The 26,912-nt window shown below is 44.0% G+C and overlaps 1 protein-coding gene across 1 annotated transcript in view; it reads right to left on the reverse strand.

The window, feature by feature from the left end:
• The window catches only part of ERC2 (ELKS/RAB6-interacting/CAST family member 2), an 857,293-nt gene that overhangs the window by 25,141 nt on the left and 805,240 nt on the right, over positions 1 to 26,912 (reverse strand). The window contains exon 15 of the mRNA XM_004368755.1: positions 19,900 to 20,047. Coding sequence (XP_004368812.1) covers positions 19,900 to 20,047 — 148 coding nt within the window. The remainder of the gene's footprint in view (positions 1 to 19,899; positions 20,048 to 26,912) is intronic.

The raw sequence follows: 26,912 nt of genomic DNA on the forward strand, positions 1-26,912 counted from the left end.
GTACAGCCAGAAAGCTCCTCAGAAGCAAGGATGACGAGATTATGTCTCATGTAATTTAGACCTGTTATCCAGAGGCATCAGTCCCTGGAGAAGGACATCATGCTTGGTAAAGTAGAGGGTCAGCGAAGAAGAGGAAGACTCTCAACGAGATGGACTGACACAGTGGCTGCAACAATAGGTTCAAGCAAAACAACGATTGTGAGGATGGCGCAGGACCAGGCAGTGTTTTGCTCTGTTGTACACAGGGTCGCTAGGAGTCGGAACCAACTCGATAGTACCTAACAACAACAACATATGTATGTGTGAGTGTGTATGAGTACACACCTACATCTGAGAAAGGTTCAGAAAGATGTGAACAAAATATTAACAGTGGCTATCGCTGGCTGCTCAGATTTCAGAGAATTTACGTTCTCCTTTATTCCTTTCTCCGTTATTTGAATATTCCCTAAATTACTGGAAATAATAAATGAAACAATTAAAAAGGTTTCTCTACCTCCATATACAAAGATGCTGAGATATAAATTATCTCTCAACTTAAGAAGAAGTGGTGTTGGAATCATTTTAGTTTGTGGGAGGAGACTCCTGTGATTGACAGGTCTGACCGTGGGATACTCGGGGCCTGCTGTCTTCTAGCGTGGTGACCTTCAATGGCCTAGGGCTGAATTGAGCCAACCACCACTCTTCTCCTCTCAACCTGATCATCTAAAATTCTGGTTACTCTTAATGATCAGCATCACGATCTCCCTATAATTCAGTAAACTAACACAGGGACTTCCACCAGGACAGCCTGGCTAACACCCACGGGCCCTTTGCAAACACTGAAGAATGCTCATACTTCACAACTGTAATGAAAGACAGGGCTGCGTCGAGGCACAAACAGCTGGAAGGTAAAGGAAAGGTTCCCAAGTCCCTGTCAGGCTCTGGACTGATGCACTAGTGCTAAATTCAAATCCTCCTCCAAGCGCCCGGGGACCTCAGCTGCATCAAGTCACTCTCCATTTGAGTTTCACATCATGGGCCAAAGACTGGGAGCATCTCTTGGCTGGATCTTTTCAAGTTGAGAGAGTTTATAGCACAGCTCCAAGTTCAGGAAATATCTTGTAATAATATGGCATTGCAGTAATGTATAGGCTAAAGTCACTCACAAAATATTTGTCTTATTCCCACACACTGAACTTGGTAATTATATAGGAGCTTGGACATTAAGGACTCAGACATAAAGGAGTGGGTTAAAAAGCATAATTATGGCTCAGAAACAACACGTCCCTGGGGACATTTCAGGCCAGGTTCCACCACCAAAAACAGCATCCAAAATCAAATGGTACCATGCTTTTTGCTGTTGTTTTTTTTTTTTTTTTCTCTCTCTCTACTATTCGGGGAAAGAACCCATTAAAAAAATAACGCACCATAATGATTATTTAGGAACACACATTAGTTGGAAACTGGTAGCAAAATAAGGTCTTTAGTTCTGGAATTTTAAAGCTAATAGCCCAAGGATATCTCAGACCTTGAAGCTTTGTAAGACACTTTATTTGAAATTTGTGCCACAGAGGAAAGACTTGAAATTTCCATGTGCAATAAGCTACATAAGTTAAGGAAGCTGTTGTTTTATCCTTTGGGGGTACGGCGAGGAGTGGTGGTGGTGGTAGGGCACATTAATGAAAGACCCAAATCATAACAAGTGCAGAAATCAAGAACATGCCGTGGAGGTGCCTGAGCCTCATCAAACTCAGGGCAAGCTCTCAGGGGAAGAAATGACCAAGCAATCTAATCTCCGGAGACATTTGAATATTAATAATAATAAAAGACTGCTGGTTCCAAGTTCGCTTTGTGCTGACAGTTTTCATATCATGCTCTTGCTTAAGAATACACCATGGCGAAGACACGGCCCCCGGACTCTCTCTTAGCCCAAAACTAAAACCATTCCTGAGGCCAACTCTTCAGACAAAGATTAGACTGGACTATGGGACATAAAATGATACTCGTGAAGAGTGTGCTTCTTAGCTCAAGTAGATACATGAGGCTAAATGGGCAGCGCCTGTCCAGAGGCGAGATGAGAAGGTGGAGAGGCTCAAGAGCTGGTTGAATGCACACGGGAAATCTGCGGTGGAAAGGAAGAGTGTGCCGTCACAGTATAGGGACAGCAACTAGGGTCACAAAACAATGTATGTATAAATTTTTGTATGAGAGACTAACTTGAATTGTAAACTTTCACTTAAAGCACTATGAAAAAAAATACACATGGCTTCCTATTGCCTTGTGCATAACATAGAGATACTTAAGTCTCTGGACGAGGCCAACCTCTCCTTTTCCTCCTGAACCATCTACCTCCTCCCTGCTTCTTCCACAGAAACTCTCCCCAAACATGGTCTATATCCAATCCCCCATACACAGGTCCATCTTCACCTCAGTGATTCCCTGGCTAGGAATAACCCCTCCCTACAAAACCAGGTCCTTCAGTCTCCACCATAGCTGGACTCAAAATCTACCCCATTAAGAAAGTCTCCATAACCAAGAAGCATCCTGGAGAGTAAAGGACACCAGAAGTGGTGTCAGAAGACCCGGGTCAAGTGATCAAAGTTAAGCCACCGAATGGCTGTATAACTACCCATCAGATTCAACCTCTCTGGATCTGTGCAAATGGCACCAGCAGGCTGCGTGGATATTGAGGGAGGTAATCTGGACACCTGAGGTCCTTCTGTAGCTTCTGATTTCTTTCTATGGCCCTGGGATGTCTGGAATAAGGCTCAGAACCCTCTTTGTGCTTAATAATCTCTGTTCACCAACTGTCTCTCTTAGTCATTGTTGTTGTTAGGTGCCATCAAGTTGATTTTCAACTCGCAGCAGCCCCATATGACAGAGTGGAACTGCCCCATAGGGTTTCCTAGGTTGTAGTCTTTACGGGAGCAGATTGCCAAGTCTTTCTCCTACAAAGGAGCAGGGTGGGTTTGAACTGCCAGCCTTTCAGTCAGCAGCCAAGGCTTAACGGTTTGCATCACCAGGCTTCTCTCTTACCCATGAGCACCGTGTAACTGGCCCAAAGAAGAGGTGCTTTGTGCTGATAGGCTTATCTCCACTCCCATCCTCCTTCCTGTTACATGGTCCCGTGCCAGGCCCACTTGCACATGCCCTGGTCACAAATGCAGCTAAAAGCCATCTCAGATCTTGACTGTTATTTTATGCTTATAGTATCTGAATTTGCAAGGCTATCTTATGTACAGAGAACCAGCATTTGGGGGCCCAGGGATCCCCACCTTTGGAGGTTTCTGAGCCCTCTCATTATATCAGTGCCTCACAAATGCTAGTCTGCCAACCAGATCCATCGGGTGTCTGGTGTCCCTCCTCTGAGATTCTGAGTGTGTGGGTATGAAGCCTGCCACTGGAGTCAGTACTGGCAACAGTGGAGTGGAAGCTCGCCAGGCAATGACCAAACACAGCCAGGCTTAGGGAATGCTGCTTCAGGTAACATGCTAATTTTAAGCATCAAAACACACATAAATTGTTTCTGAGGATTTTGCCTCAAAAGACAGCGAGAAACACTACAGAGAACAAGAACTTAAAAAAAAATTGGTGTCATTTTTATAATTCTTTCTTCTGATTTCCTGCCTTCTAACTTATAGCCTTCCTTCTTTATCATCAGTCTATGGGGCAGAGCGTCCAGCCTTTTGGACGCCCCATGCTGGGAATCATCGTGTGCTTCGCAAAGGTCCGAGGTTTCTTGTTACCTCTTCTCAGTGTGCCTCTGCTGAGCAAGAACCAGCAAAGGAACTCTGCTTCCTCCCTTTCCCGTTTTCCCACTTCTTCCCAGGGAATATAGAACACCTCTGCCTGTCCCTCAGGTCCTGGGGACCATTCGTGTCTCTGGGTATGAAAACCAGTGTGAGCATATACCAACTCTACTCCTCAATGTGTGGCTTCTACTTGGTTTTTCTATTTTTTAATTTTTTTTAGTTCTTTTTTCGATTTGCATCTCACCAGAATAAGAGATCTGAGAAGCATTCTCACATCCTGGCAAGCAGTTAAGAGAACACTGCATTAGATTGGAGAATGAGGCCTTTACTTTCCCAGGCGCCAAACTTTTCTTTCCTTGGGTTGAAAGGTGTTGTGCTGTTTTTTATTCTTTTAATAGCATTTCACAGTTTGACTGAGAACTAGAAATAATAATGAATAAACAAACCAATAAATAAATCAACAAACAGAAGTTAGACCCAAGACTACTTCAGACAATTCAAGGTAAGGAGAATAATCTACAAATCAGTCAAGGGATTGTGCAAAGGGGAGGGGAAGAGGGGGAAGAAGATGTTTTGCTGTTTCCTTGATCCCTATCTGGATTCCCAGAGTTCCAGTGAACATGCCAAAAGTAATTTGGCTTTTTTGCACCATACACAGGGACTAATGTTTTTCAACAGACTTTCATAAGGAGACGTGGGGGTAATTCGGTATCCTGCTCTCAGTAGAAGCTGCAAATTGGGTGTGGTTAAGAGGACAGAACCTGCCTTTTTATGTGACAACTCTTCTGACAAAGTACCCCAGACACGAAAATTCGCTCGCCTCACCCCCACGGAGAGTTTATGGTGGATTTACTCAAAAGGATTCCTGTTCATAAAAATCTGCAGGAGATTTGTTAAAATAAACTTGTAATTATGAATAGAACGAGAATCCCATTTAAGTGGTTTTGACGGTGTAATGCCAACTCATTCAATAACCCCCAAACCTGATCAGAATTACCAAACTTGACAAGCTTGGCGTTGACTAAAGACTGGGGAACACGCCTGAGCACCAAACTATGTGGGATGATATTAAAAGAATAAAAAACAGGACAACACCTTTCAACCTGAGGAATTTAAAATACTCAGCCATGTTCTTCAATATCAAACTGGGGCAAAAAGCAAGGGCCTATTACCAACTATATTTTCCAGAAACGGAAATAAAATGACAGGACATGCCCAAGGTCATGCATATGTGGGTGACTTGGCAAAGGAATGTGAAAAGCCTGATTTCTAGCCAACACCTGGCTCATTCCACTTTGAAGGAAGTGAGGCCCAAAGGCTAGGAGGATGCTCCATGAATGCTTGTGGCTGTACCCGCATCCTCCCAGATTCTCCCACGCTCGATGGAGTGACTATTAAGCCAAAGCAACAGACATCGCTCTAAACATTTTCTCAGGGAGAAACCTTAGTTTTTTACCTCCTCAGGGCTCCTGGTCGGAGCATTAATATCTGTTGAATGGCATGTTTTGTAAGTGGGAAGACATTTCAAAAATCAAATATTCTGGTTTGTTTCAAAGAATATGTTCTCAGCTAAAGTCTTGATGCTTTCCTCCTGCGGGGGAGAGCCACAGTTGGCCACAATTCACCAAAGTTTCCACCAGCTAACAATAAAAAACTGTTTTCTAGTCTAAAGAAACAAAAAGAAAAATGATAGCAAAGTTGCGCATTTCCCTTCCAGTCCCCAAAGACGATCTGAAGAACTGGCTTCAACGTGCCAGATTAAGCCACGAGAATTTATCCATCTCTAATAAGGATTAGCAAATGTTACAATGCTGTACATGGCTTTGATATAATTTTGTTATTAAAACTTCTAAGGCGATGGGCTTGGCATGGTCTTCATTCCAGTCCTGACACAGGAGGATATGCAGAACAGTCATGCCGTTCCCTCCTGAGAATCGGTTCTGCCTGATCTCAGCCCTGACTGGGTTCCAGCTGCTCCCCATCACAAGTACGACAAGCAGGAGGCCTATTAGCACGTCGAGAGGTTTCTCTGCACAGGAGCAGTACCCTCAGAACATTGTAACCCAGTTTTAAGAGCTAACTACGTAGGGAAATCCCTGGCTGGTGCAAATGGTTGACGCACTCGGCTGCTAACCAAAAGGCTGGAGGCTAGAGTCCACCCAGAGGCTCCTCAGAAGAAAGTCTTGGTGATTCACTTCTGAAAAATCAGCTGCTGAAAACTTTATGGAGCACAGTTCTACTCTGACACACCTGAGGTTGCTATGAGTTACAGTTGACTTGGGGACAACTTTTTTTTTTTTTTTTTTTTACCCCAGGGAAGATACAAGCCTTTGCCCCCCCTCAAGCCCAAGATGAACGTTCTGGAAGCAGAAAACCTGGTAATGGAACCCACTTTGCCTCTAGCCAAAGCTGGTTGTCCACCTGCAACTTGGAAAACTTTGGAAACAATTCTGAGTTACATGCTTGGAGTGAGGAAGATTACAACTCCTCCGCTTTGGGCTAGTCAGCTCTGGTTGGGTCTGCTCCATTCCATTTCCCATCCACACTTGCCAAGAGCACAAAGAGGCAACTGGGACATTTGCTCACAGTATCTGCTATTAAGATAAATTAGCAACACTGAAGTGTCTTTAGTTCATAAAAAATAATCCCATGGAGATGCTCTTCCCCTCTGAAGTATCAGCTTTTGTTTCGCTGCTTCACCAAGGATTGCATCATTCAGAAAGTTCAGGAACACACAGGCTTTCCCTGAAAGCTCAACCTTATCTGGTGAAGCCTTAGGAGGCCCTGGCCCCAGCAACATCCCAAGAGGCTGGACATGCAAGACCTGGGCTGGGGGTCTGGAAGGAAATGTCTGAACTCACAGCCATTATTTCAAGTCAATGTTTCCTCCTTCTGCGCTATTTCTTTTTCTTCAACGATAAATCAGAGCCTGCCTCCCAGAAAAGACGACGGGGGAGGCCTACTTATGAACAGTATCACACAAGTGCTCTCTTCCTTGGTCAGGAGGAACAAGTAACGTGGAGGGGGCTTTGTGCCGAGGGATTGTAATCAGAGGTGATTTGGGACCATCATCTCTTGAAACACAGTCCTTCCTCAGGGGGAAGAATAAGATAGCTCTGTCTTTGCACCTCAGAACTGAGTCCAACATCCTGCACGTTTGTGTAGCCCACAGAGTTCTTCAAGCCCCTGGCCCAGAGAGGTATTTCATAATAATGCTTCTCAGTGAGTTAGGTAGAAAGCAATGCACCTATTTTACAGGAGGGTAAGGAGACCTGCTCACCATCACACAACTAGTAAGTAGAGATGAGTCAGGATTTACACCTGCCAACTGAGCGAACTTTGGAGGCTTCCTTCTTCCTGATCTTGTTGTTAGTTGCCATGGACTCGGTTCCGACTCCTAGCGACCCCGTGGACAACAGAACGAAAACTCTGCCTGGTCCTGCGCCATTCTCACAATCGTTGTTATGCTTGAGCCCACTGTTGCAGCCACTGTGTCAATCCATCTCATTGAGGGTGGTCTTCATCTTTTTCACTGACCTTCTACCCTACCAAGCACGATGTCCTTCTCTGGGGACTGGTCCCTCCTGGTAACATGTTCAAAGTATGTGAGACGAAGTCTTGCCATCCTTGCTTCTAATGAGCATTTTGGGAGTACTTCTTCCAAGACAAGTATGCTTGTTCTTCTGGCAGTCCATGGTATATTCAACATTCTTCACCAACACCATGATTCTTCCTGGTAGTCTTTGTAGTCCAAAACCTCCAAATATTCCCTGTTGTGGAAGACGACAACTGCATTGCTGTGAAAAAGAAAAAGGGGCTCAGAGTGCTGCCCCCCTATAGGCAGAGTATCTGAGTTTGCATCCTATCTACCACTCACCAATAGTGTGACTCGGTTTCTCCATCTGCAAAGAAGGAATAATGATGGTACTACCTCTCTGAGTTTTGGTGAGGGCTGTAATAAAATAACAAAAGTACAACACTGCACTTGGCAAATCATTTCTTCAATACGCTGTGTTAATATTCTACTGAATGATACGCCTCCTCGAGTATAGGGGGCAGTGGTGGTTCAGTGGAGGAAATCTTGGCTTCCATGAGGGAGATCGGGTTCAATTCCCAGCCATTGCACTTCATGCACAAGCACCACCCATCTGTCAGTGGAAGCTTGCATGTGGCTGTGATGCTGAACAGGTTTCAGCAGAGCTTCTATACTAAGACAGGCTAGGAAGAAACGCTTGGCAATCTACTTCCAAAAACCAGTCAATGAAAACTCTACAGATGACAAGTTCCATCGTGCATGCAGTTGCCACGAGTCAGGGATGACTCGATGGCAGCTGACAGTAACTTAACTGCAGGTTCCATGAAAGCAAATTCTGCCAGTTGTCTGTGCATCCTCAAAGCCCTTGGCAAAGATCAAGCACACAGTGTGCTGTGTGTGTGAATATGCTGGAATGTTCTAAGACTATCAAGACTGCAGGGGGCTTAGAGGTCTGTCACTTCTCCCTTCACTTTACAGATGGGGAAGCTGAGTCTGTGAGACAGAAGGAAAATGAGCTGCCCACAATTTCTCAGCGTGTTGGGACCAGAGCTTCCCTGGAGGGGTAGGATGCCTTTGTTTTCTTTTGTCTAAACGTTTAACTTCATACTTTCAAGGCGGCTGCTTGCTGGCAGGCATCTCAGAGAGCAAAGGGCCCCAAACCCAAAAAGACTGAGAACAGAAGACTACCTGGGCTTGTGACCACACACACCTCCCTCCTCCCCGAGCACCCAAAGGGGCTTTGGAATATGGCAGGAAGCCCAACCCAGTAGGGTCTCTGGTTGGTTTCTATGCAGTGTTTGCAACTCTAGGAGTGCATAGCCATGAGAAAGAAGGAATAAACCAAGCAGGGGTGCCCAGCAAATTGGAGATCTGGGGTACATATGAATGGCCCTGGGTTTAGACCTTCTGAGCGGCCTTTCTTTTCCGTGAGTTTTCACTGTTTTCAGGGATGACTGCCTCTCGGTGCAATTTCAACTTGCAACCTCTGTGCACAGTTCCATCCCCAGACCGTGTCAAAGATCATCTGCCTGAAGATGTGCTGGCTGTGTCCCAGGGCACTTTCCAATGGCCATATCAGGGCAGAGAGAAAAGAGTGAGGTTTCTGGTGGTTGTGTGTGTATTTTTCAAATAATCGCATCTAAACACTGGTGTTGTAGGGTTCTGGCTCCCCCACCTTGTCAGCTCAGCAACTGCACTTGGCAAGCAGACCTGAAATGAAGAGTTCACCTCCTGGCTGTAGTTTGCCCACCTCGGGTCCCCCTCCTTGCCTTGTCCTCCACACAGCTCACCCCGCACCGCCCTGCAAGTCTCTGCTCCAGCGTCCTTTCCTCGGGTAGGCATTCTCAGTCCACTCCACTTAAAATCGTCCCTCGCCCCCCTCGCCAGATGTGCTCTGACCGCACCCTGCTTTACCCCCCCATGGCATTTACTGTCATTTCACCAGCTATGTATTTGATGCCTTTATTTTGTTTCTTGTCTGTCCCTTCCACTAGAATATAAGCTCCCTCGGGGCAGGGATTTTTGTCTGTTTTGTTCACTGCCGTATTCCCAGTGTCCAGAACGGCATCAGGCACATAGTATATGCTCAATAAATATTCACTGAGCAAATGAATGAATGAATGAACTGCCCACTACTTCCCATGCCCACCCACCAAGGAAGTTTTAAAAATCTCGCTGCTTCCTGCTCTCTAAGCTCACTGATCACCCGCACTGCCCATAGTTGCATTCTGCCCCAAATCTAGGAGTGGCAGGTTATCAGAGCGTAGCCTGACAAACTTAACACGCGCCACTGACATCTACATACAAATTTACAAATGTCAAGTACTTTGTAGGCGAGAGATATTCCTTAATTATCTAACATCCTTATAAATACCCATAAGCCCAATAATTCAACTTTTGGATATTAATCCCAAGAAAAGTAACTGAAAAGAAAAAGATTTATGTACTAAGATGTTCGTCATCCTGTTTCTGAAAGCGAAAGACTAGAAACAAATTAAACCCCAACCATAGGAGAATGATGCAATTAATTCTGGCAATGATGGAAGTCACACAACCAAGAAATATGTTTTTGAAGACTTCCAAGGACATGGGAAAACGCACACAATGTTAAATGTTAAAAAGGCTAAAAAACTGCATTAGGTAGTACGTCGTGCCTGTGACCACCTATGTATCTAGACAACAGAATCTAGGAAACTATAAATCTTAATGACAGTTACATCTGAGTGGCAGGATTATGGGTGATTTTAGTTTTTTATTTACATTTTGCTAAGTTGCTATAATGAGTATGTACTGTTTTATGACAAAACATTTATTTATATGCTTTCGATGAAGCAAAAGTATTATTTACATAATAAGAACGGTTATAAAATTAAATCTTTGCTACATTTTCATACAGTGCATTATTATGGGGTAAAATTTTTAAATCATGGGGGATCTGGAAACTTTAAACCCTTCCTTTGGAGTGTGGCTAAGAATGAAAAGAACAAAGAGGCATCTTCCCAAAAAGAATACAGAGTTGAAGTTCAACTATAATAGGAATAAAGATAAATTACCAGATTTTTAATTCTGTCACTGACAAATCCTTTTCCATAAGTATGACAGAGAAGGGTTAAAAAAGAAAAGAACGGAAGAAATTCTGAAGCCAGGCAGGAGCAAACATATTGTACACAACTATGCCGATCAATGACACACTCAGCCTGGTTTTAACAGTTATTTCAGGGGCAGTATGAAGGGAAAAGGGGCTTTTCTTTATTTTGAAATTCCGCATCAGGAGGACACAAGGGCAGGAAGTTGGCTCTTTTTTCAATTCATTCTAAATGATAAGGTGAAGACAGCCTGGAAGGACTTTGAATTATATGATGAGAGGCAGGAAGGTGGGGAAGGGGGGAAGGGCCAGGAGAAACTTGTGTTTATATGTTAAATAAGGAAGAAGAAAATGAAAAACTAAAGGGGGGGGGGAGGGAAGGCTTTCAAGCCGACACCTTGAAAATGAAACACAGAGGCTACAAGAGGCAAGCTCCAACACTTCTCGCAGGAAACCTAAAGGGTACCACACTAGTCCCTTCTCCCCCACTGGCACCAGCAGCCCAGGCCTGGTGATGCAGGAAGAGATAAGTCCCCCCTGAAGACCTGCACACAGTGACCTCAGGTCACCGCAGGAGCCCAGCTGGGGCAGGCAGGAGGGGCTGGAGTGGGCGCTCAGGGTCACAGAATAAAGCCTCTTTCTTAGGCTCCTTTTTAGTCCCGATTAATGGGGGCTGTGACCTAAACGAGTTACCACACCTACTTGGGGACATCTGCTGGGACAAGCGTGGAAGGCTTTGGAGTGAGAGCTGCTGGGCTCTGGCTCCACCCTTCACCAGCTATAGCATCTTTCCCAAGTTCCTAGACCTCAGTTTCCTCATCTCTGAAACTGGATTAATACTACCTTGTTTTCAGAGTTATTGTGAGGATCACACGAGATAATCTATTTAAAACCCTTAGCCCAGTGCCAGGTATACAGAAAAACCAAACCAAACCTATTGTCGAGTCAATTCCAATGCATGGCGACCCAGGTATTACAGAGTAGAAAGGCTCCGTCGGGTTTTCTTGGCTGTAATCCTTATGAAAGCAGATTGTCGGTCCTTTTTTCTGTGGTTCCACTGGGTGGGTTTGAACCACCAACCTTTTGGTTATCAGCTGAGCATGAACAGTTTGTGCCACCCAGGGACCTTTCAGGTATACAGTAAGCCATCAAAAACCAGCTGCCACCTAGTTAATTCAGCTTATGGTGACCCTACATGTGTCAGAGTGGAACTGTGCTCCATAGGGTTCTCAATGGCTGACTTTTCAGAGGGAGACTGCCAGGCCTTTCTCCCAAAGCACCTCTGGGTGGACCTCCGACCTCTCAGTTAACAGTCAAACTACCTTAATCATCTGCACAACCCAGGGATACCAGGTATACAGTAAGAGCTCAAAAGAAAAAAAAAGTTTATCCCACTCTAAAACGCGAGCAGAAATACCATCAGAAGAGCAAGAATCCTGCACTCATTACATCCACACTTACACCCTTCTGAAGCAATGTCAGCCCAAGAGCCCCCAAATTTATACAGTGCAGCAGCTGGATCTCCCTCTCTGCCAAAATATACCACCTCCCTGGTGGCTGACATCTTGGGAGAGCCGTCCCCCCTACATCCACTCTCTCTACTTTGCTGGTATATCTGAATGTTGGTGGAGGCAGTAATGAACAGGTTAAAGTCGAGGGGATTTCAAACATGTCTAATCCAATAAGAGGCTTGGTAAAACATGCGTTATCACTTAAAGAATAAATGTTTAAAAATAGAGCACAGATGTGAAATTTGAATTAAAAAAAAAGAGAGTGAGAGAGACAGCTCATGAGAGATCTTCCTGGCATCTGTACTCTCTTCTCTCTCTTGGTCACCTTCAGCTAAGCCTGTTATTCTGCTCTGCTCTGCCAACTGCTAGATACCATGGGCACGCTTCAAATTACTGAAGCAAAGCTGGCAAATCGCTCTTAAACTTAAAAGTCAGACCCATCTCCCCCTCTACATTATGTCTGAAAGCAGAATACAACCGTTAAGTCTGTGTTTTCAAATTATACTTGACAAGTTAACCATAAAAAGCTAAGAGTGAGCTTTTTCTGAAACTAGCAATGCTGACACTCGGCTCCTTGAAAACTTAAAAGGGAGCATCATGGCTGCTAGGTATTTGTCACAAAAGATAGTCCGTCAACTGGCAATCATAAAATTCACAGGGATTCCTACTTTTGCAGGAAGCTTTCCCTGATCCTTCCAGCAAGCAAAGACTTCTGAACTTTCCATAACACCTGTCATTCCTACACTTCAGCAATTTCCCCTATTATCTCTTTCATGAGCTGAAATCTTGTCTTACTGGTGATAGGGATGATAAAAATCCAAGGCTCAGGGACAACGTCAACATCTCCCTCTACAGACCAAGAGGGTCCAACAAACTCCTGCCAGTGGTGCTCTGTGCGTGCTCAGGGAAGGGAACTGAAGTGGTTTTCAAAACGTGGTTTCCACCAAAGCAGCTCTGAATGACAGACTCAGACAATGGTCCATTAGAGGCAGCTTGGTGCTCTGGGAAGATGTTCTTCTAATAGGGATTCGAGACAGGTATGGAATCACAGAGAAAATTTGTTCCTTCCACTACCTTTAGAGCTCGGGTGGCACAGTGGTTAAGCATTTGGCTGCTAACCAAATGGTCGGCAGTTAGAATTTACCAGCCGCTCCTTGGAAACCCTATGAGGCAGTTCTACTCTGTCCTATAGGGATGCTACGAGTCAGAATCGACTCGACTGCAATGGGTTTTTGGTACGATGTTTGAGTGCTATTTTGAACTGTAACTGGCAAACCTAGTGGATTCCTGGAGTATGAGGACTGAGGTACCAGCTGCCTAGACTAAGGAGTGTTTCCAGAAAGACAGCAGACTAGTGTCCTGCTCAGTTACTTGGCCACTAAGAGGAAAGTGATTTCAGTAAAACTGAGCAGTTCAGGTTTTCCCTCCAAGAGAATGCCCTGCCCTCTGTTTGCTGGGGAGGAAGCTGAGTATTTCTTTTTTAAAAACAAGGGGTTCCCTAGAACATGCTGTAGACACTTTGTATTGAAGTCAAAGATAAATAGAGATGTGGCTAGATTCTACCATTGGGACAGCTTATCCCAAAGTGAGTCTACAGTACAAACCGGTGCATTTGCATTTCAGCAATTCGATCTGGGGCAAGTCTGTGATGCATTACAATGCTGGGATCAAATCATGCTTTTCTGGAGCTCATCCAAACATAACAAGGGCTATGGGAACCCCACTTCACGGAGTTTCTCCAGTGCTGTTTAATCGTGCTGACCTCTTGAACCATGAAGGGTAATTAAAAGTCTTCTGCATACAATGCAATTGGAAGTGTAAATGGGAAGCACAACCATGTGGCCTCAACTGTAAGTGGGTGGGAGGGGTTGGGAAAGAAATGCCTGGCCAGCCAATCATTCTCATGCTTCCCTTTTCCCTGATAGGACGGCTCTACCTATGCTGGGATCCAATTTTGACTAGGATTGCATCCTTACAAGTGACTCTCCTGAACACATTCCAGGGCAGCCTTCACCTTCTCTCGTCCTTAGGTACATCCGTGTTTTGCCTAGTCCTTGGAGACAGTCCAATGACCTGAACAACACAGGGGAGGGGAGACTTCGCCCAAATCGATTACACTGTACCAGCCTGGCATAGCCTCCAGAACGCTTACCTAGACGTAAGACTTTGCTGCCACTCTGGGTGAAAACAGCCAACCAGTGAACTCTTCTCCCAGTTTTTATACCTTCCTGTTGCTGACTGACCAGTGTGCTCCTTGAACTCAACCTGTTTTTGGCGGCCAAGAGCAGCGTCTAGAACATACTGAACTGGTAGGAAGGGGAAAAATAAAACAATTTATCTCTGATCTCAAAGACTTTCTAACTGGTTCTGAGAAATAAGCTGGTTCTAATTTTAACTAAACAATAGTGTCTGGCCCTCATTTTAAAAAGGCATTTGCATCAAGGATGTTCATATCACTGCTTCAGCACACAGGGGAACATTTGGGAATAAGGCTTGGGGGTAAGATTTAGTTTTAAGCTTTCCTCAAAAACGCTTGAACAGCAGGCAAATCCAATGATTTCAGGATTAATTATTTTGATGTCAGCCCTTTCTTCAAGGGTGGAGGAAAAGAGTGGGGGGTATTGGATCCAAGACACGAAAGAAGGAAAGATGGTAATTTTTAATAATACTAAAAAAGAAAAAAACTGGTTTCCCTAGAGAAAAAGCAAAATCAAAACCGAACTCATTCCCAACTGAGACCCTTTTCCAATGTTGCACAAATCTGGAAGCCAGATTTTTTTTTAAAGGGCTGGAGTGAAAGTGTCAGAGGTGATGCTTGTGAGGAAACAGAAATAGGAAGAATTTACAAGTCGGGAAGATTTACACATTTACTACCAAATATAATTATTCCATTATCTTTTTTTAATCCAACAAGTACCAGACAGTAAATTCTGTTTTCTGCTCTCCTACCTTGATACCATGCTCAGCTTAAACCAACCCAAATGTCAACACCTAAACAGCGTCATGAAGATTCTTTTGTTGTTAAACATAGCCGGAATTTCTGAACTCATTTCATACCACCTTCTCTTGCTTTCCTGACAGATGTCTAACAGGAGGTGAAGTATTTCTAGGCTAATTGATTTATGAGACACTCAGAAGTTTCAGGGATAAAATGGCAGGCTCCCTTCATAACAAGAAATCTCTGCCACATTTGGGAATCCCGTGGTACTTTTGTCAAGAAGAACCTAAGAAATTGGAGAGGATTTGAATGAGAATAAGGCGAAGAGATTTGGAGGACAGGTTCAAAGTGACCACCACTGAAAGAGTTCAAGCATAGGAAAAGGCATCTTCATGAAGTGTCTTGAAACATGACAAGAAAGGGCATGGTGCCATTCTGTGGTCATCACTTGGCAAACAGGTCTTATCTCCTGTACCAACTCCTACTGGTTGGGAGTGGCTGCCTGGAATATTAGGAGGAGAAAAAATATGAGGCCAAGTCTTGTCTAAAGGGAACAAGATTATGATTGATAGATGATGTCTCCATTTTTAAGAAGTTGTCCTGGCAATTCCCTCATTCACACATTCAACACATTTACTGAATACCTACTATGTGCTAACAATTGTGCTAGGCCTGAAGGTAAATGGTGAGCAAAAAAAGTCATGAAGCCATATTCTCAGCACTCATGGAGCTCATAAGCTAGCAGGACAGATAGTTATTATTCAGAGAATCACAAATACAAATGCAAAATTGCATCTGTTACAAGTGTTTTGATGTACACGTGTTACAAGAGTGCAAAATTGGGGGGATTTGACCCAACTGAGGAAACCCCAGAAGGCTTCCCTGAGGAAGTGATGCTGAATTGAGATTGGACAGATAAGTGGGAATTACCTAGTTGAAGGGAAGAAAGGAGCTTGTTCTCAGCAGCCGGAACAGCATGCACAAGGCAGAAGTACAGTGCTTTGAGTTTGTCTTTATCCCAACAGCAAAGGAAGCCAGGGAAGTGTTTTCAGCAGCGGGGACTGGAGCATGATGAGCTTACATGACATTCACCTTCAGAAAAGATCACACTTCTGCCCACTGAGGTTTGAGAACAGCTGGCCTGGCCTGGAGCCTGGCTGCACTTCTCCAAGGGCACAGTCAACATGGCTGGAGCAGGACACGGAGTGATGGGAGCCACATTGCCCCCGTCTGCCTCCTGACAGCAAGGACGACGTGGGGTTTGGATTCCAGGGGCATGGTGCTGAGACTGCTGGAAGTCAGGGAGGGCATTCTGTCAAAGGGTCTGCTCCCACACTACTTGAAAATCACATCAGGTGTGACAGGTGAGTCCCGGCACTAGCTCTTTGTGGTTCAAACCAGATGGGGCAGTGCTAAGCACCTGGAAGCTCTTGGAGGGCAAAGCCAGGGGATACAGAGAGTGGGCTCCCCTGGGCAGCCTTAAACAGGGCAGTCCACAGCGGTGCCCAGGGAAGCCAGCCCTGTTCTGAGGCTGCGTGGCTGGGGTATCCTGCTTCCTACTTGCAGGGAGTTTTGGCTTCAGAATACACCCTTTAGAGGACCCTGCACAAGAGTCCTGTATGGTCTTCCCTACTCCTTCACTGCTCTGACCACTCGTCCCTCAGCTCCTTGTTCACTCCACCCACGCTGGCCTCCCTGTTCTCCAAACACACCAGCATACTCCTGCCTTAGGGCTTTTGCACTGGTGTTCCGTCTGTCTGGAACACTCTTCCCCCAGATATCTACATGGCTCACTCTGTCACCTCCTTCAAGTCTCTGCTCAAATGTCTCCTTGCAAATGTCACCAGCCCCTTACCCCTCCTTGGCACTCTTGTTCATCCTTATGTTGTTAGGTGCGGTTCTGACTCCTAGAGACCCCACGTACAACAGACCGAGACACTGCCCGGTCCTGTGCCATCCTCACAATCGGTGTTATGCTTGAGACTATGGCAGCCACTGAATCAACCCATCTCGTTGACGGTCTTTTTCTTTTTCCCTGACCCTCTGCTTTACCAAGCATGATGTCCTTCTTCAGGGACTGGTCCCTCCTCATAACACGTCCAAGGTATGTGAGATGAAGTCTTGCCATTCTTGCTTCTAAGGAGCATTCTGGCTGTACTTCTTCTAAGACAGATTTGTTCATTTTTCTGGCAGTCCACAGAATGTTCAGTATTCTTCATCAACACCATAATTCAAATGTGTCAATTCTTCTTCAGTCTTTCTTATTTATTGTTCAACTTTCACATGCATACAAGGTGATTGAAAACGTCATGGCTTGGGTCAGGTGTGCCTTAGTCCTTAAAGTGACATCTCTGCTTTTTAACACTTTAAATAGGTCTTTTGCAGCAGATTTGCCCAATGCAATGCACCGTTTGATTTCTTGACGGCTGCTTCCATGGGGGTTGACTGTGTTCATCCTTATACTGGTCTATATTTTTATTCTTTCTACCATATAATTTACTTAATTATACTCATTATTTATTGCTTGTCTTCCCCTATTAAAAAGCAAGCTCCATGAGGAAGGGATCTTTTGTCTAGTTTGATCACTCATGTATTCCAAATGCCTAGAACAATGACTAGCACGTAACAGGCACCCAATAAGTACTTCTCAAATTGAATTCAAGCTACCTTTCCTCTGTGGTACAAAATTCCCGGAGACACTGGCTACATGGCCTGACTGGCACAGAGTAAATACTCAATAAAAGGGGGGTGTTTTTATAAGCAAAGTAATTATTATTACTGTTAGAATCACCATCATTTACAATAAGGATAAATAAATTCATGTGATTTTTCTTGCTCTGTGGCAGGCAGGGTGCGTGAACGGATTTAAACCCTAAATCCCAGAGAAGCCCATTCTCTGCCTTCACTGACTCTTTCTACATGGCAGCCCTTCAGACCCCGCCTTAGCCCAGGCGGGAGCCTACCTCTGCACGGCTGGGGTTTCCCAAATGTGCCCCATGATACCCAAAACCTTGCCCGTCCCAAATAATGAAGGCTTTGTGCAGCTTCCCAGGAGTAAACTGAAGGGCTACACTCAATCCTTCCTGGAATCTAGGAGTGCATTTTCATGATGCTGAGAAGAGAAAAAAAAAAAAGTACAGCCTTTAAAAAAAAAAAAATCCTTATTGACAAAAGTAGAAGGAGGTATGAGGAGCAAAGCCTCTAAGAGACAAGAAAGAAAAGAAATGTTCCACTCTGCCTGGCAGCAAGGCCTCTGGCAGCCTTGGCTTTGAAGCTCTGCGGGGCCATTTCAGAAGAGCTGACCTACAGGCGGCCGCCCGGTCTGGAACCGTGGGCCAAATACGTAACAAGTGAAATGACATTACAACATGATAGAATGCCATAGTATACGGTTCCAGGCTTTATGGCCATCGAGTTCTGGAAGTCAACAAAAGAGTCGAAGATCAAGATAGCCTGTAGTGTCTATACACCCCCACCCCCCATGGCGGGGGTAAGTGTCTCCTTAGCAGCTGACTGACCTGAGACCTTTGGATCATGTATGCATCGTAGCTGGACCCGTGGTACTTGGCCGTAATATGTAGGCTGTAGCCAGCATCACAAGTGCATGGTATATTCAAGCTTGGGGGCTGTTTCTTAGGTCTATAAACCTGCGGGAAAAAGCTACAATGGTTACGTGCAGGAGGGGAGGGCGCAGGGCGCGCAGGGTAGGAGTTAGGGGAAAGCAAAGAAGGAGGCTCATCTTGACTTTCTGTGGCCACGTGGGTGGAAAACCCAGGGTAAAAGACGCGTGGCCCCAAACAAAGAGGTCAGATGGAAGTGGTTCCGAACCCCGGGGCCAGCGTTAGCGAGGCATGAGGCTCTGTGGAATGACCCCGATGTCAGGCAATAACTGGGGGCGTCCCTCTGCAATGAGAGGGCACCCCAGGCGTGACGGTGGTCTCTCTCTCAGCAAGGCAGCCCCCATGAGAAATGGATTCTAGTTCAGGGCTAAAGGAAGCTTTTGCCTTCCCAAGGAGGGGAAGCGTTGGCCCAGTCGTAAGGGGAGGAGGCTTCTCCATTGCGGCTTCCCTTCCACTCAGCCCAGCCCACCCTGGCAGGCAGAGAGCTAGTCCTGGGGACTGAAATCGATGTGGACACCCTCCACGTGCTCACCATGCGGCACTTAGAGAGCTTCAGAGTCACATGTGTGCGGCCCTAGCTAAGATGTGGCAGCCACTTTGTAGGGCCACAGCCCACTGGGCCACAAATCGCCTGAGTGGGTTTCATAATCAAGTGACATTTGAGTGAATATCTTCAACCATCACTACAAAAGCCCTCCTTTCTAAAAACAAATTTTTTTTTTTTTTTTTTTTTTTTATGGAGGAGAATAATGGCTGAAGATTTCAGGAGTGATTTTCTAATAAGCTTCAGATGCAATTATTTCAATATAAGCCTTTCAGAAAACCCTCCAGAAAGCAAAGAACTTTCTGCACAAGTTAGGACCACATATCTCCTTCTTTTCCCTTCGGAACAAATGCAGTGACCTAGAGAGAGGAAAACACAGGAAAAGGGGGAACACAGGTGGTAACTAACCTAGACTGAAACACGGCTGCAGGGATCTCCAAGCCTAGTCTGGCAGGGCTAGGGGCTGGGAGATGTTCCTTGGCTGAAAAGTCTTGGGAGAGATAGTGGAAGAACTAAAGTTGGAAGCATGGAGAGAAAGACACCTAGAGACCTGGATGAGGGGGGTTATTTATGGGGGCTAGAACATGAGCAAGATAGAAGGTAACAGGTCCAAAGGGAAAGACGGTGCGCAGAATTCAGTTAGGAGTTTCTAGGAGGGAAGAGCGCTAAGAGCAATTTCTGGGGAGATGGCGCTAATGAAAAAGAAAGGAAAACAGCGCTGATTGTAAACCGCACAAGCCCAGGCAACATGCACATAAACACAAGACAAGCAGTAAAATGGTGTTCTGGCGATAACTTGGGTCATTTTACTCCTACCTGGTTTGAGCTGCTTGAGCCTGAAGGATGGGCAGAGGAAAATGAAGAGTGGCTAAACCCAGGGAAAGCACCAAGGCCCCAGACCCAGCCAAACACACCTTTCATGCAGGAGACCCCACCTGCTGCTTTAACTGATGCACTAGTTGGTCTTTTTCTCGCTTGAGGGCCATGACTTCTTCCTGTGTCTTTTTCTTTTTGGAGGCAGACAATTCCAGCAAGGCAATGTTGGCATCTTTTTCACTGATTGCCGCAAGCAGCGCCTCCTGTCTGGTAAAATAAAGAGTATTGTGATCATTTTTATAAAATGAAGAAAAAATGATTTGCATTTACCATTGACATGAGCCACAGAGCTATCATCACAATGGGAAAGAATTATGGATAATACTTAAGACAAACTACCTCCTTGGCTCTCAGAATGTACAAACTAGTTTGGGTCAGAACCCATAAGACCCACACCCTGGGTTCTCTGAGACAGCAGCTTTCAATGGCGTCATAGGTACAGCTACATATGGAACAGAGAAGGTAGAAATGGGAGGGGGTCAATCCGAGCATTTATTACTAAGATACTTTCATCCATCCCTGCATTTATCCATCTGTCTTTCTATCCATCCATTAATCCTCCCATCTAACCACCCCTCATTCCATCCATCTGTCCACACTTCCATTCATGTATTCATCCATCCATCCATCCACCCACCCACCCATCTATCCATCTGTCCATCCATTCATCAACCCACTCATCTATTCGACTAAGGTTCTAGGTACTCCAAGACAACTAAACAAAACTGGGTAGCGATTTTAATACCAAGTATTACTTTCATGCAAGATTTTCTTTTGAAGGCAGATGGATATATTTACTAGGGCCCCCTTTCCATTTTTGATACAATTAGTGATGCTTCCTTGCCACCTCACTAAAAACTATTCCTTCCTAAGTCTTCCTTATCTCAGTAATGACATACCTTTCACCAAGTAGCCCAGGCCCCAAACCTAGAAGTCATCCTTGATTCCTTTCATTCCTTCTCTCCCCCAAAGCCAATCCACCAACACCTTCAGTTGGTTTTACTTGAAAATGTATTGCTTATCTACCTACTTTCTTGATACCAAAGTTCTCCCAACTACCAGTGTCACTTGTGTGGACCACTGCAAAAGCTTCCTCACTGGTCCCCCTGGTTCAGAGACCAAAGTAATCTTTAAAAACATTATAAATCTGGATTCCACCATTCCGTTGCATGAAACAATCCTTTGGACAATGTCTCCCACTTTTCACAGCATGCCCAAGTCACTCATCTATCACAGTGAACTATTTGATTTATTTTATAGAACTCTTCACTATTTGCATTGATCTCAGATATTTATTTGTTTTCTAGACTTGACACTCCATGAAATTGGAAGCTCATCTGTCTTGTTCACTACCGATTCTCTAGCTCCTAGAAGAGCATCAAGCACACAGTGAGTCCTCAAAAATGTTTGCTGAATGAATAAATGATAAGCTCACTTCTTACTTTTTACAAGTTTTTGAAGACAACACTGTATACCTCTTCCTGTTGCTGTTTTTTTTTGTAATTACAATTCTTTGCTTCCTGCTTAATCTTTGATCATTGCTTACTCAGAAAAGTTCTGAAGTTGCTTCCTCCCATCTTTATATTCTCATTTTATGGCCACATCTGACATGGAATTTAACCTTCTTGACTAGGAAATGTCTCTCCTGAGCGTTTCCACTGATGAAGACTTCTTCTTACCATTTGTCCCACTTCTGCAATTTTCTAGATACTCAGAAGACTCCAGAGCCCTAGGGAAGCTCCCAGATTGGTACTTTCCTTGCGCAAAAGTCTCAGGACCAAAACTTGGTCATGATCCTGTTTTGCCTTTTTAAATCTCCATCACCAAGCCAGGCCACTTCCAGATGTTTTGACACGATAGTTGTTATTTGGATCTCAGATTCCCCCCTACCCCTTTCACCGCAGGCAGGCAGTAGGAGCTTCTGTCTGAGGCTCAGGCATACATGTGAGCAGCAGAGCATGTCAGGAAATAGCTCTACTCTCCAGAAGAAAACCAGTGCAGGCTGGACTACCAGCAGCAGCGTTAATATCCTGCTTCCCAGAGCCTGTCCTCCTTCTGGATAACATCTTGAGACAATAGACATGTTTGCTGCTTGTAGCCAGCACATATTTATACATAAGGCCAAGCAGAAGCGGCTGTAAGGACTTCAAACCAGGGAAGCACATTTGATATCTACGGCAAACTTAGCTACAACACACCAAAGTGATTGCGACATTTGACCCCACTCTGCGCCGAACGGAAATGTCTAAGGGAAGCGCTTTCAACGCGAACAACCTAAAAGACCAATATTAGGAAACGTGAGGAGGCTGGGATGGTAAATTGATTGACACCCCTACAACTGACTCTTCAAAGCTACGTGTGTTGTTGTCAGGTGCATCCAGTTGGTTGCAACTCACAGTGACCCTACACCCAGCAGAAGGAAAACACTGCCCGGTCCTGCACAATCCTCACAATCGTTACGCTTGAGCCCAGTGCTGCGGCCACTGTGTCAATTCATCTTGTTGAGCGTCTTCCTCTTTTATACTGACCCTCTCCTCTACCAAACATGATGTCCCTCTTCAGAGACTGGTCCCTCCTGATAACACGTCCAAAGTATGTGAGACGAAGTCTCGTCATTCTTGCTTCAAATGAGCAAGCTGGCTGTACTTCTTCCAAGACAGATTTGTTTGTTCTTGGGGCAGTCCATGGTATATTCAATACTCTTGGCTAATACCATAATTCAAAAGCATCAATTCTTCTTTGGTCTTCCTGATTCATTGTCCAGCTTTCACATGCCTATGAGGCAACTGAAAACACCAAGGCTTGGGTGAGGCACACCTTAGTCCTTAAAGTGACATCTTTGCTTTTTAACACTTTAAAGAGGTCTTTTGCAGTAGATTTGCCCAATGCAATGCGTCGTTTAATTTCTTGCTGCTTCCATGGGCATCGATTGTGGATTCAAGTAAAATGAAATCCTTTACAACTTCAGTCTTTTCTCCATTGATCATGATGTTGTTTATTGGTCCAGTTGTGAGGATTTTTTTTTTTTTTTTCTTTATGTTGACATGTAATCCATACTGAAGGCTGTGGTCTTTGATCATCAGTAAATGCTTCAGGTCCTCTTTCAGCAAGCAAGGTTGTATCATCTACATATCTATCACAAGTTGTTAATGAGTCTTCCTCCAATCCTGATGCCCTGTTCTTCTTCACATAGTCCAGCTTCTCAGATTATTTGCTCAGCATACAGACTGAATAAGTATGGTGAAAGGATACAATGATGCACACCTTTCCTGACTTTAAACCACGCAGTATCCCCTTGTTCTGTCTGAACAATTCCCTCCTGATCTACGTACAGGTTCCTCAAGAGCACAATTAAGTGTTCTGGAATTGCCATTCTTTGCAATGTTATCCATAATTTGTTATGATCCACACAGTTGAATGCCTATGCATAGTCAATGAAACACAGGTAAACATCTTTCTGGAATTCTCTGCTTTCAGCCAAGATCCATCTGACATCAGCGATGATATCCCTCATTCCACACCCTCTTCTGAATCTGGCTTGAATTTCTGGCAGTTCCCTGTCGATACACTGCTGCCACTGCTTTTGAATGATCTTCAGCAAAATTCTCCTTCTGTGTGATAAGCTAAAGCTATATGTAGCCATTTAAAATAATAATGAAGAAATCTTAATGACATGTGAAAACATTCATGTTTGTTGGGAGACAATTCTCCATGAGTCTCTGGCGTTTTTGCACATTTTATCAGCAGAGGCACTGGCTGGCTGTCTTCTTTTCTGACTATCTTTTCAAGGATGTTTGCATAGTGAATAGTCTCGGAAGACAGAGTTAGTATCTCCCTTTGAAGCAAAGGGTATACATGCTTACGTACCTGTGTAATAAAGATAGTGTCTCCTTCCAGAGCAAAGGGCAGGCATGGTTATTACCCATTAGAAGAGCTTCAGCTTCCCTAAGCTCAGAGTTGCTTTCCTGTAATGCAACCCACTGTATGTGCAGCCAATCATCTAGCCCATCCCTGTTGTCTTCATGGAACTTGGGTAAGAGAAACTGACAAAAATATTCTGATGCTGCTCCCTGTGTCATGAGCAATAGAGCTCTTTGTCTCTGACCCGGAAGTCTCTGGTCATCTGCCAGCATCCATGAACGTAAGGTAGGCTGATGTATTAGGGTGCTAGGAGGGAAAGTCTCCGGTCATTCAAAGTGTCGACAGGCAAGTGTATATATAAGAGCCCCAGAATATAAAACTATCTTCATAAGGAAAAAAAAAAAACTAGATGGATATATACTCAAATGCTAATACAGGTAGTCCCCAGGTTACCAACATCTGCCTTACAGACAACTAGTACTTACTCTTTAATGTTATGTTAATTCGCCCTCACTTTGAAATGAGCGAAACAACCCCTACTCCCACCAAATTCTTCATCACAATCACCTTCACTTGCTGCACATGCACTTTTAAATCTGAACCTTTTCTTGCACTAATGTAAGACTGAGAACTCTACGCGCCTGTTCTGACTTAGCTGTAAACAGGACTTAAGGACACAGTTCGGAACGGATCTTGTTCGGAACCCGGGGGCTGCCTGCAGTCATCTCTCACGTGCTAGGGTGGATAGAATAGTTTTTACTTTTAGTTGTTTATACTTTTCTGCATTATTTCTTCGCAGATATGAAATTTGCTCATTTTTCCACCCAGGTATTTATGTTCTGTCTCCCCTACTCTGTATGCACAGGTATATCCACCCCTCACCACAAGCAGACTTTCACACACACACACACACACACACACTCTCTCTCTCTCCGTCTCTCTCTCTCTGTCTCTCTCTCCGTCTCTCTCTCTCTCTCTCTCTCTCTCTCTCTCTGGTAAAATCTACACCATCTCCCATTTGGACAACTGTAGTAATCTGCTAACTAGGCCCCCTGTACCCACTTTTGTCCCTCTTTAACCCATTTTCCTCTGTCATATCAACATTTGGAATTACATAGCTTTAATAACTGTTAAAATCATCATCGACCCAAAGAAAGGTCATTCTAAACTCCTTCCTTCCCTGGAATTGTATAAATTAGGCTTTGGCGAATTTAACACATATTTCTCCTCTTTTAATATCATCAAAAGTCCCAATAAATTAATCTCTAATTCTTGGTTTTCTGTCAATCAGAAAAACATATATCAACCCCTAACTGTCTACAGATGTTATCACTAAACACAGCCCCAAATCTAACTATTTTTAAGTATAAAACCACAACATCTATTTAAAATCACTTTTATAAAAGTACATTGAAAGCCATTCTTTAACATTACTACTCATACTAAAGAATCCATTTCGCTCTTTGCGAGCCTCCTTTATTGTTTTTGTTTTGTTTTGCTTTTGGCTAACGACTTTGATAAAATTAGTGTAACAAGGATAATATGTTTTTAAAAGCCTCAGTTAAAATATTGGCCAAAAAGTAATGATAATTTCCTCTAAAATACCCTGATTAAAATCTATATTCAATAATTCTATTTAAATCAAAGAATAATCAGTAGAAAATAATAAAACATAACAAAACTAAAAAAAAAATATTGACCATTTCACACTTCAGAATATCTGGAAAAGTGTTCTGAATACATGAAAGCTTTATCTGGTCATTACCTTTTTGTATAGGAATGCCAGGTAGAGCACACCCGTAATTCTAGGCTGACAGAGCCATTACTTTTTTTTTTTTTTTTAAGCTAGCAATAAGCTTTATAAAATGGGTTTAAGACAATACTTTATTAAGCTGATAAGTTATCGTTAATCATTTAACTCACTGAGTTAATTCTATAGTTACGGATTTTCATTAAACTTGTTTTCAGCTAGGTTTTTTTTTTTTTTTTTGTGGGGGGACTTAAGCTTTATAACTACTAACTTTATTTTGCCAGCCCTGTATCAGATGCTACACTTTACAATTTCCATAAGCCAAATTGCTGATGTACTGGCTTAAACACGTAATGCCAAATACTTTTCTAAAAGCACAGGGAGGACTGTTTTGAGAAAATGGCAGATATTGAAATAGATTAACTAAACCAAAAGCCAAACCTGTTGCTGTCGAATCGATTCTGACTCATAGCCACCCTACAGGATAGAGCAGAACTGCTCCACAGGGCTTCCAAGGGGCAGGTGGTAGATTCGAACTGCAGACCTTTTGGTTAGTAGCTGAGCTCTTAACCACTGTGCCACCAGGGCTCTGAAGTATTCCTGGAGTTTAAATAGTCTTGCTATTTTTTTTCAACAGAGAATTTTGGTCCAGGCATTCACAACTGAGAACACTACAATATTTGCAGTTATGATGCTCCATTTTATAAAAAGGTTCAAATGTAGGAAGTACCAGTGATAAGATACTTGGATATAAATTGGAAACACAAATAAAGATTCTTATTATTATCCTCATTAGCTGTATCACCTTCCAGATTCAAGAGCAGACTTACATTGCTTCAGAAATGTTACCGTTCCCACAGAAAGGGCCACATAAACCAGAGACTCCAACAGCCTGAGACCAGAAGAACTAGATGGTGCCCAGCTACCACCAACGACCACCCTGACAGGGAACACAACAGAGAGTCTCTGATGGAACCAGAGAAAAGTGGGGTACAGAACTCAAATTCTAGTTAAAAGACCAGACTTAATGGTCTGACTGAGATTGGAAGAACCCCAGAAACAATGGCCCCCAGACTCTCTGTCAACCCAGAACTAAAACAATTCCCGAGGCCAACTCTTCGGACAAAGATTGGACCGGACTGTGGGACATGAAATGATGCTTGTGAAAAGTGTGCTTCTTAGCTCAAGTAGATACATGAGACTAAACGGGCAGCTTCTGTCCGGAGGTGAGATGAGAAGAGAAGGCAGAAAGGGTTAGGAGCTGCTTGAATGGACATGGGAAATGGGGGGTGGAGAAGAGGAGTGTGCTGTCACAGTCTACGGAGAGCAGTTAGAGTCACGTAACAATGTATGTACAAATTTTTGTTTGAGAAACTAACTTGAAATGTAAACTTTCACTTAAATTACAACAATAAACAAACAAAAAGCAAAGAAACGTTACCGTTCCCATCAACCTAAAGT

Source organism: Trichechus manatus, unplaced genomic scaffold (genome assembly GCF_000243295.1).
Source record: "Trichechus manatus latirostris isolate Lorelei unplaced genomic scaffold, TriManLat1.0 scaffold00001, whole genome shotgun sequence".
NCBI classification, from domain to species: Eukaryota; Metazoa; Chordata; class Mammalia; order Sirenia; family Trichechidae; genus Trichechus; species Trichechus manatus.